The sequence below is a fragment of the Nycticebus coucang genome, chromosome 7, assembly GCF_027406575.1.
Source record: "Nycticebus coucang isolate mNycCou1 chromosome 7, mNycCou1.pri, whole genome shotgun sequence".
NCBI classification, from domain to species: domain Eukaryota; kingdom Metazoa; phylum Chordata; class Mammalia; order Primates; family Lorisidae; genus Nycticebus; species Nycticebus coucang.
In genome coordinates, this window is record NC_069786.1 from 16,926,088 (window position 1) to 16,936,530 (window position 10,443).

At 55.1% G+C, this 10,443-nt stretch overlaps 1 protein-coding gene across 1 annotated transcript; it reads right to left on the bottom strand.

Moving 5' to 3' along the window:
• Window positions 1-4,392: 4,392 nt before the first annotated feature.
• Window positions 4,393-10,076, bottom strand: INHBB (inhibin subunit beta B). The gene is made up of 2 exons (XM_053598144.1): window positions 9,546-10,076; window positions 4,393-7,109 (listed from the first exon to the last, which is right to left on the bottom strand). The coding sequence occupies exons 1-2, from the start codon at window positions 9,991-9,993 to the stop codon at window positions 6,334-6,336; spliced, it is 1,224 nt and encodes a 407-aa protein (XP_053454119.1). The 5' UTR covers window positions 9,994-10,076; the 3' UTR covers window positions 4,393-6,333.
• Between the last annotated feature and the right edge of the window lie 367 nt (window positions 10,077-10,443).

A 10,443-nucleotide genomic window follows, 5' to 3' on the forward strand; every position in this document is an offset into this window, starting at 1 on the left:
TTCTCACCAAGGACCTACAGGCGGGCACATACCTGATTCTGGAGGTGGATAGACCCTCAGGGGCCTCCTTGGGGATGGGAGGGGCATAGGAGGAGATCTCACTGGGGGCAGCTGGAAGCTTCTGAAAGGCCTCTCTAGACATCCCCAGCAGCCTAGGCACCTTCCACCCTTACAGCAACCATCTTCCCTACCCCAGTCCCCTGGAAGGCCACAGGCCCGGGTCCTCCTCTTGAAGAGCTATAAGGCCTGGAGCAAGACACTCAACTTCCCCGAACCTCAACTTCCTTATCAGTAAAATGGGCACACCTCATTTGTCCAACAGGAGATTGTAAAGATTAACTGCAAAGGTGTTGCAAAGCACCTCATCTGACGGCAGTAAGTCCTCCATAAGTGTTAGCTAACATCACCATTGTCACACCTCTGTGAATGTTCATTGAATGCATAACTGAGAATGAAGGAGGTGTGCTCCAGAGAGAGCGTCTGGGAGGAAGGGTGGGGCTCCAGCTGGGCAGCCTGCACACAGAAAATATGCTAGAAAACAGCAACAACAAAACAACCTAAGAGCATGGCCCTGTCCTAAGCACGTTAATGTTCACAACAACCCCTGAGAGAGGCAGGAACTGTTTACAGATGAGGACTCTGACAGAATAGGCCAGGCTGGCATGGCAAAGCCAGGTGGGCTGACCCATAGCCCACGCTCCCGGTGACTAAGCTCCACGAAAACTGTTCAGGCCGCCTCCTCCACCACCACAGGACTCAGAGGCAAGGTCACCTGCTTCCTCCTGCCTCTGCCTGGCTTCCCTCAACCCACAGCTCATCCTTGACCTGCCTGGGGTGGGAGCGGGGGTAGTGACGATGGTGCATGGATGGCTGTCCCCACAAGCCAGGGAGGGGAACAACTCATCACAGTTACCACCGACACCTCAGGCTGGAGTCAAGGGTAGGAGAGGAGCAGGCCTCTCCCAAGAGACCACTTGGAAAGCCTGAGCCCCAGACTTTCCTCTCTCTCTCAAGTAGGCCCCAGAACAGCAGTCCCATCCTTCTCCCCTCCTACTGGGCCGCCCAGTGGCTGTGAGTCTGGAAACAGCTGCCTGAGGGATACTCTCAGCTCTGCTACCTTCATTGAATGGCTTCCCTGCTCTCAGCCTCAGTTTTCTCATCTATAGAGTGGGTATAATGATACCCACTCCCCCAACCCCCAGCTTATTGTGAGGACTAAACTGAGATGATACATGAACCCTTGCACACACCCAAAAATATTTATTGAGTGACTGCTGAGTTTATTGAGTGACTGAGCAACTGACTAGATGGTACCTTATCATTTTTGAAGTGCTCTGGTTTGGAGGCTACAGGGACAATATGGTGACCTCTGGCACTGGGCAGCAGGGGCTGTGTAACCACACGAAGGCCACAGAAATGGCTCCTGTGTCCAACCAGCCCAGCCTTCCCAGTACCTGGCAGGCCTGAAGGGGATCACAGATCCTAACTGCAAAGGGGAGGCCCAGCACCAGCCCAAATTTAAACATGTAACTACCCCAATCACAAAGTACATAACTAATTAAGTGCATCACCTCTTGATGCGAAAGAAAATGAAAGTGGCAAGAAAGCACACAGCCAACCGCGCAACCACACCCTTACAGTCACAGCCTCAGAGCCCCCACATGCTCTCAGACACTAACCCATACAACCTCACAACCTCAGGGCAGCTAACCGTACACTCACACACAGCCAGTCTCCAGCCCCACATGATGGAGCACACGTACCACACCTACAATCATGTCACTCCAACTCTCCCTCGACACCCTGACCATGCCCACCACACCCCCAACACACTACCAACTGTTACAGACCTGCCCCATGCAGGGCACCCACAGGCACCCATGCTCTATCTGTGCCTCTTGTACAGTGGATCCACCCACAGTATGACTTGCAAAGCCCACTAGGTCATTTGTCATTTGCTTAAAACATCCCATTGCAAGCCTAGTGACTGGGCTGGGGGAGCTCCAGGGCCTCTGCTCACAAGAAAGGTGTTCTGTTTCTGCTCCTTTGCCTGTAGCAGTTCTTGAGTCTTCTTAGCAGCCTGTGGCCTCACCCCATTGTCCCCCAATCTCCTATCCTGGTCCTTGGCTCTTGGAGGACTAAACAGCTGCAGGATTCTCTGAGATAAGATGCCACCCTCTTTGGCTTCCCCAGCAGTGGTTCCCGCAGGCCTTGCAGAGGGCCTGGTGGGCGCAGGGCTGGGCTAGCCTGGGCTCAGGTGCATCAGGAGCCCAGCCATGGTGCAAAAGCTGCCTCACCTGCAGCTGTGGTAGGGATGCTAGCAATGGTATCACCCCATGTCACAGGTAGCAGGTGCAAAGTGCTGACAGAGCGTAGCCCTCCTACGTGCTGCCCCCAACCCTGGAGCGTAGCCCTCCTACGTGCTGCCCCTGAGCCAGGCCCTGAGAGGGCTGGAAGGTAAAACACAGACACGGAACCTCCCCGGTACCTGAGCATCAAACCCTGCATCCGCTCATCTGGGAAAGAGGGGAGAAGAAAGGGGAGGCAGGTCAGGTGCCATCCTCACCCCTGTGACCCCACCTGGGATGTGGACTCCACTGAGTTACCAAGGACTCAAAGTGTGTGTGAAGGTTAGCCAAGGGTGAACCCCACAGTGGGGTGGCAGGCATTGTGGTGGGTGAGTGGGGACTGTGGTCCCAGGTGGGGCTGGGGTGAGCACAGGAAGCCAACAGCCTGGGAGCCAGAAACAGGAGAGCCAGAGGGAAGGAGAAGAGGATCTATAGTCCAGCGGGGGGGACCAGCCAGAAGTGCTGCACCTGGGTGCAGAGTCGGGCTCCAGGGCACCTACAGATGGAGGTGGAGCCCTTGGGTCAGGCTCCCTGGGTGAGATATGGGGTTTGGAGCCACAGGACTAGAGAATGGAGGAAAAAAGGACAGAGCATTGAGGGAGAAAAGAAAGGCCTGGGAGGCAGTGGCCCTCAGAGCACTGGAGGCCACAGGCCCCTGCGGGAGGGAGGATGATGCCTAACCAGGGCAGAGGACCCATGCCCATCCCCACTGCCCCTCAAAGCAACAGGAACTACTACCCACCAGTGCCCCCGGGAGACCAGAGCCTACAGCATGCAAGTACGGACAGCCACTCAGGAACCATGTCTGCTAGACTCTGGCCTTGCTCCCTTGAGGTCCCAGGCCCTTCCACAGTCTATTTCAAGACCTGTGGAGCCGTCCTTTGGAGCTCAGTCTGGGAGGGCCCCGAAGGTACTCAGACTCACAGCAGCAGGGCCACCCTAGACATGGGGAGACAGGGGGCTGGGCTAAGGGCCTGCAGCAGCCGTGCCCAGCCTGCCACAGAGCAGAGGACAGCAGCGCCATGCCTCAGTCTCCAAAAGGCCCAAGTCAGACCTGTCTTTATGACACTTTCTTTATATTGTCTCAAGACCTTACAGATGACCAATCCACCTCTCAGGAGGAAAAACTGGCAGAGAAATAATCCTCTTGGTTAGACAAAGAATCCCTGCCAAAGGCCCCCTGCCACCACCAGACTGTGCAAACTGAAACATGCCCTTTTAGCTGCCCAGGCCTCCCTCAGTTTTCCTATTGTTGCTTTGATGGGGTTAGATAATGCCAGAGATCTCGCATACTCAAATGTCCTCATGTTCTAGAAGACCACATGTGACCCAAACCCCAGATGAAGGCAAGGCCATAGAGCTGCAGTCCTCCCAGGGAAGCAGGCAGGCTCCAATGTCCCAGGTCCCTGTCTTTGCTGCATCATCTCAGACAGGCCCTGAACTCTCTATGCCCCAAATTTTCAAACTCTGGAAACTGCAGATAAAGCCGCTTTCTACAAAGGTGTGATGCTGTGTAATAGGCAACAGGCCTTAATAGGTATCTCAAGTCATCCCTGTGGTGATTACTAACACGCCACTCTCCAGTTAAAGTCTCCACAGGAAAGGATCATTAGCATGCCAGTGGCCTGTTTACCCTCTTATCCCCAGATCAACAAGCCTCTTCTGGGGTCCAGTCACCTTTATTAGCAAACAGAGGTGAGCACAGAGGTCAGTTGGGTTCGAACCTCCCGGGTTTTACATTTCTATCCGTGGGTGGAGACGTACCCAGCACTGTCACATGGTAATAGATGTGGGCTTGGTGGAACATAATCAGTCTTGGGAGCAGAAGAGCAAACAAATGTGTAACTCATGAATTTGCTAATTGTCCTCCACCTTGATTTTCTGCCATTTTTCCTAGAATCTCTGACTGACATACATGTCACAGCAAGGACTCAGAGATGCCGTGTAGGCCACTGGCATCTAACCTGGACACCTGGACATGCCTTCCTCCCAGACACCCATCTCCATCCCAGCTCCCAGCCCCCAATATCACATAAGGCAGGAAGCCCATGGCACTCAATCTTTTATTTTCTTCGACTGTACACAAATGTAAAATACTTTAACAGCAAGTCTATGGGAAAATTGTTTGGTTTTAAATTATTATGAAACAGAACCTAAGGGGAGCTTTATTAAATAAACATGAAGATGAGGATTTAAGGATACACACCTGCATTCTATCATAGTCATTTTTTACTCTACCTTCTGGGTGTATAAGGATAGAAAAGACACATCAAACCAAATAAACAAAATCCATTTATACCCTGAAACATTGGCAGGCCACTTGAGGGATTGTTCAGAACGTCTACCTCAGACAAGATGGCCTTACCATCTAATAAAAATTAAAACTGATCTGTTGGCCTCTTTGGTTCCAAAATTATGTATAATACATTTAACTGTATTCATTTTTTTTTTTTTGCTGCTATAAAAATAACTTCTTTTTTTCAAATGGCAGTTTCTGACTAATCATGCAACTAAATCAGTGCAAACATTAAAAGCAATCATTCGCTTAAAAAAGAAGCAAAGGATTTCATTTCAAGTATAAAAAATATAAAAAGAGTCGTACGAGTCCAGTTTCGTCTAGTGTGGGTCAACCCTTTAAATTGCATAGTTCATGTGGCACTTGGACATTTAGAGGGTGAGCGAGTTCAGTGCTCTGCCAAGGGCCACTTCTGGACACACGCAGATCGGCAAGTGCTATATCATGTGCGTTCAGGCAGGTCTGCAAGTGCTATGCGGGCGGACAGGCGGGCGGGTGAGTGGGCAAGGGCCACATCCATGACTGACCCTGGTGGCCGGGGGCCCACATGGGCAACTTCTGCAAAGCAGCTGAAAGCCTTCCCCAACTCTCCAAGACCAACTCAGCTGCTCCCCTCCCCTGCCCTCTGCTGAGAGGGCACCCCCCACACACACACCAGCATTTCCAAATGCCTCCATCTTACCGTTTCCTCCTCTGGGCTCATCCCCATGTCTAGGGCTCATACCCATCCCTCCCCTAACTAGTCCTAGAGGAATGTCCCCGGTGAAGGGCACAGATTGCAACTTTTTTCTTCCCATTTAGAATAATTCAGATTTTTAACTTGAAAGGTCATACCTGGTAGAAAAGTCCCTTTTCAGTTATACAACTGTCACAAATGACCTGTCAACTGTTGGCGTTTAGTTAAAGCATCAAATTAAGACCCCTCTCTTTTCCCTCCCTCCTCACCCCAAAAACAAACACACACATAAGTCATGTCAGGAACCCAGGTGACAGTCAAATGGTCTTTGCCCCCGCTCTCTGGTCTCTGATGGGCTGTGTCCTGTCAGGGCTGCCTCTTTCCCTCTACAAGGGCAGAAAGGCTCCTCTGATCTCAGCACGGAGCATCCTGGGTAGGGGAAAAAGCAGACGTGCTTGAGCCAGGAGGTTCTGAGGCAGAGCAGGCTGGGGAAAGCCAAGGGGACACACAACCCTCCGCTTCCCCACCGGCGCCCCACCCCGCATCTGCTTTCCTCTCTGGGGCTTGCTCTCTCTCTCTCTCTCACTGTCTCTGTCTTTGTGCTTTTATGTGTACTTGGAAGGCGCAATTCAGAGTGGCCGGGCCAGCTGGTGGGGATGGTGGCTGCTCACCCCATTCTCTCCAACTGACAGGCATTGGTAGCTAAGCTGCCATTTGTCACCACATCCATTTGCTGGTATCCTGGAGGCTGCTGTGTGGGTGGCAGGATGCGTCTGGCTGTGCGTGGTTACGTGTGCATTTTAAAGTATTTCATGTCAGTTGAGGGTTCTCGCTCTGGTTTTGACTGGTTACTCTATGAAGTAGTAGAAAAATATTTCAGGCCTCAAGACTGCAGTATTTCTGCAGCCCAACATGACAACCACGCTCAGCCTGCTGTGCACCCCTGCAGGGGCTAGAAGAAGCCCACCAGGACTGTCCTCCACGCCCCACTGCCTTGCCCCCGCCTGCTGCCGTCAGGCACAGCCACACTCCTCCACGATCATGTTGGGCACGTCCCGCTTGACAATGTTGTACTCGTCATCAAAGTACAGCATGGACATGGTGCTCAGCTTGGTGGGGATGCAGCAGGAGTTAACTGTGCCGGGGTTCAGGCCCCGCATGCGGTACTGGTTCACCACAGCTGTGTGGAAGGAAGAGGCAGAGCCAGGGACCCCCGCCAGGTATGCTGGGCAGTTGCCCTCACAGTAGTTCCCGTAGTAGCCGGTGGGCGCGATGATCCAGTCGTTCCAGCCGATGAGGCGGAAGTCAATGAAGAACTGTTGCCTGCAACAGAGGTTGGTCCGGCCATCGCACTCCAGGCCTCGCTTGCGAATGCGGTGCCTGCTGTCACCCAGCCGAGCCTGCACCACCACAAAGGGCCTGTGTGACTCCTCGCCCGGGTCCACGAACACAGGCACCACGGCCAGCTCCTGGCAGCTGTCACACTGCACGTCCAGGTTGAGTCGCCTCTCACCCCGCTCGAACAAGGCCTGGATGGCCTCCGTGAGTGGGAAGGTGTGCCAGCCGCTGCGCTTGAGGTCCACCTTCTTCTCCACCACATTCCACCTGTCACCATAGCCCTGCTCCTGGAAGTACACCTTGACCCGCACCTTCCGCCGGTTGCCCTTCTCCAAAACATAGGGCAGGAGTTTCAGGTAAAGCCATAGGCTGGCCTGTACCACAAACAGGTTCTGGTTGCCTTCATTGGAGATGAAGAAGTACAGGCGGACCCGGGAGGAGGCAAGGCCATCTGCGGAGAAGGGGAAGAACAGGCCACGTTAATTCAACGAGAACACGAGGCAATGGGGGACACAGACTCTCAGCTGCAGGATGCTGGAATGCAGATTCCATACAGCTGGAAAATATTACTGACCAGAAATACTGTTCCTTGGGCCAGGGCCTCTGACTGTAACCTGGGAGAGGCAGAGAAAATCGTTTCCCATTGAGAAACCTGGACCAGGTTGGGGCTGTAGGGTCCAGGCCTATAAAATCCTGCCTCACCTCTCCCAGGCCAGGGCTCCCTGGAGACAGGCTGTCAGGCCTCAAAGCTCAACAGAGGAACTTGTCAGGAGGCCAAGATCTTAACAAGTTGTTATGGGTATCTGTGAAATCTGAAAAACAAAACCAGGATTGCAGGGAGGATTTTGGGGTGGGTTGTTTTAGTAGGGCTTTTTTTTTTTTTTCCGGTTAACTTAGGGCATTGCAAAATCAAGCTGAGCCACCTACTGCCTCTTTCCAGTGTTTACCTAAGCATGATCTGATCCAACCCCCAGTGGAACCTCCACTGCAAACAAGCAAGCTCTGCTCAGATTTCTGACATAGGAACGTGTGGTTTACAGGCTGCAAAGTGCAGCCCTTGTTTCCAAGTAGTTTTAAGGGACAGGACATTCACCCTTGAAACTTGAGGTACAATCCTGTGACAAGACTCTGGCTCCCCATTAAAGGCACACTCAAAATCTCCGAGGAAAAAGGGGCTGGCGTGTTAATTTTCCCAGTAATTCAGCTCAACAAGAAGAATGGCTGTGCCAACCAAAAGATGACTCCCCTCTCATCCTACATTTCAGTGACCCCTCCCTCTGATGATCTCTACTTTTTCCTTTCTTTTTTTCCCCCCAGGAAGAACAAATAAGGCAACTCCGAGGCTAGGGCTGGTTTTATCAAACCTTCCACCATGCCCCGTTCCCCCCCCCCCCCCAGCCCCTGCCTCAGGCCGCGCCTCGCTCCTCTAATAACACTGACATCTGACTTTGAAATGGGGAAAACTGCAGCCTTAAAAGCTGGTCTTGGGCGAGCTGCCTGTGACCTGAATCTGTTATTTATAAGTCAAAGAGCTGGCTCCGTGAAACGGACCAGAAATATAACAGCCCCCGCTGTCATTTTGTGCCACTGGGACCAAAAGGCCTCCTCGACCTTCCAGAATCATATTTCTACTCTGGGCCCCAAAGCACCTTTTAATCCGAGCCCTCTAATTGCATGCGGAGCTTTCCCTGCCTCACTTTAGTGGACAGCTAAAACGGCAATGCATTTCTTTCTAAGCACAAACCAGCCCGATTGTCTCTGCTTTTCTCCACACCCGGCCATGCAAAACTTTTCATCCCTTTTCATCCCCAGGCTGCCTGCTGCCTGGGGGGGGGTGGGGGGCATTTGCAGCCAGGGGCACAACTGCTCCCTCCACACACACCAAGCTCCCTGCCTGCCCCCGCCCTGACTGCACTGGGGCTTCCCCCTCGGCGACCTTCTCTGCAGTCCCCTCGGCACAAATGGGGCCGAGCTCCAGGCACAAAAGCCAGACTGGCTCATTCAAGTCCTGAAAAGGACAGCAGAGTCGAAAGTACTTGCCGCATTTAAGCGCGGGCACATTTTTCTCCTTCTTTTAAAGTTCTAAAAGATTTTCCTCTCCCTGATTTTTATATTTAGACAATGTTAGAGATTGGCAACGGGGTGGTGCAGAAATTCCGGAATGAAGTCCTATCCTTTGTTAACTACGAACTCTGTGGTGCTCGGGTAAGGGGGCTGCAGCGGCTGCCAGGCGAGCCCAAAGGCACTGGGCTGTTCCCGAGCCGCTTCTTTGCGTAAATGATGGACCTGTTGAGAAGCCTGCCTTCCGCCCGATTCCGGTGCCCACACAATCGGAAGAGAGGTTGCCTAGCTCTCCCAAGCGAGGCTTCAGCAATCCTGGCAAGCCCACGCCGCCCGGTGATGGAAGCGGCCCCAGGGGCCTCTCACGCAGACACACATACACACACACTCACACACACACACATACGCACTCCTCCAGCCCACGTATATCAACAAGCACACACATCTCCATCCACACTGCTAAGCCTACACTCCGATCGTGGGAAACAAAAACATTAGGCAATCACCAAGCAAGTGCCCGCTGAGCCAGGGCCGTGCGCATCTGCCGGGAGGGGGACGCGCGCCCAGAGGCGCTGGGGCCCGATTCCTGAGAGCTAGGGTGGAGGGAAGGGTGCTCTGTGGCAGGAGTTGGGGAGCAGAAAGGGGTCCGCAGCCTCGGTGAACAGGACTGCAACCCCAGGCTGAGTGCGCAGTTACACGGCCAGGCCGAATAGGTTGAGCCAGGAGTACAGCATGCCCCCCCAGGCACGCGGGCTACCCAGGGGAGCTGCCCAGAAGACAGCCCGGGAGCACGAGCCGCGGCCGGCTGCCGGAGGGCTGCACCCACCTGTCTCAGCGAAGCTGATGATTTCTGAGACGCGTTCCTGGCCGTCGGCGCCCGGGCTAGCGTGGCCGTCGAGGTGCGGGATCTCCACGCGGCCGTCCTCGCGCACCTTGCCAGCGTGCAGCTTGCGCAGGGCCGTGACCATGGCGGCTTTCGGCACGGCGTGCGTGATGTTGGGCCGGCCCCGCATCTGCAGGCGGCTCAAGATGTGCCGCTTCACAGCCTCTAGAAAGTCGCCGTCCACTCGGCCCAACTCCTCTGGCCGCCGGAAACCGCCGCACGACGTACAGGTGTCCTGCGAACCTCCCGGGGCTCCAGGTGGTGGGGGTGGTGGGGGTGCAGCGGGCGACGGCGGGGGCGTGGGTGAGCCCCAGGCCTCAGGCCCTAGCCAGCCGGCTGCCAGCAGTATAAGGCAGGCGGCCCCCAGCACCCGGCCAGGCAGCCCGTCCATGGTGCGCCGCTGGCTACGAGGGCGCCGGCCGCGAGGCGAGCAGAGCCGAGCGCACCGCCGGGCTCCGGGCTTCGGGCTCCGGGCGCGCCGCCCCGCCCCCGCCCGCGCCCGCCCGGGCCTCCGCCCGCTGGCCGGGAAGGCCGCAGCCGGCTCGCAGGGGGAGGGGGCCGGCCGGGCCGTGGGGGTTTCTGCGCGGCAGGGAAGGGGCGCCGAGGGCCACAGGGGCTAGAGGGGCGCACCAGGAGAGGCAGAGGTCGGTGGGTCACTGCCGCACGGGCGTCTCGGGGCGCCTTGGCATCTGCAGCCTTCTCCCCATCCTCTCCGTGTCGGGGCTCCGCAGTCCCCGCTCGGGTGAACCGAAAGCACGGGCAGCAGCGGCTCGGCCGCCGGGCAGGGAAGGTGGCAAAAGAGCTGGTCGATGCAACTTGGCCGAGACGGAAGCGAAGGCTC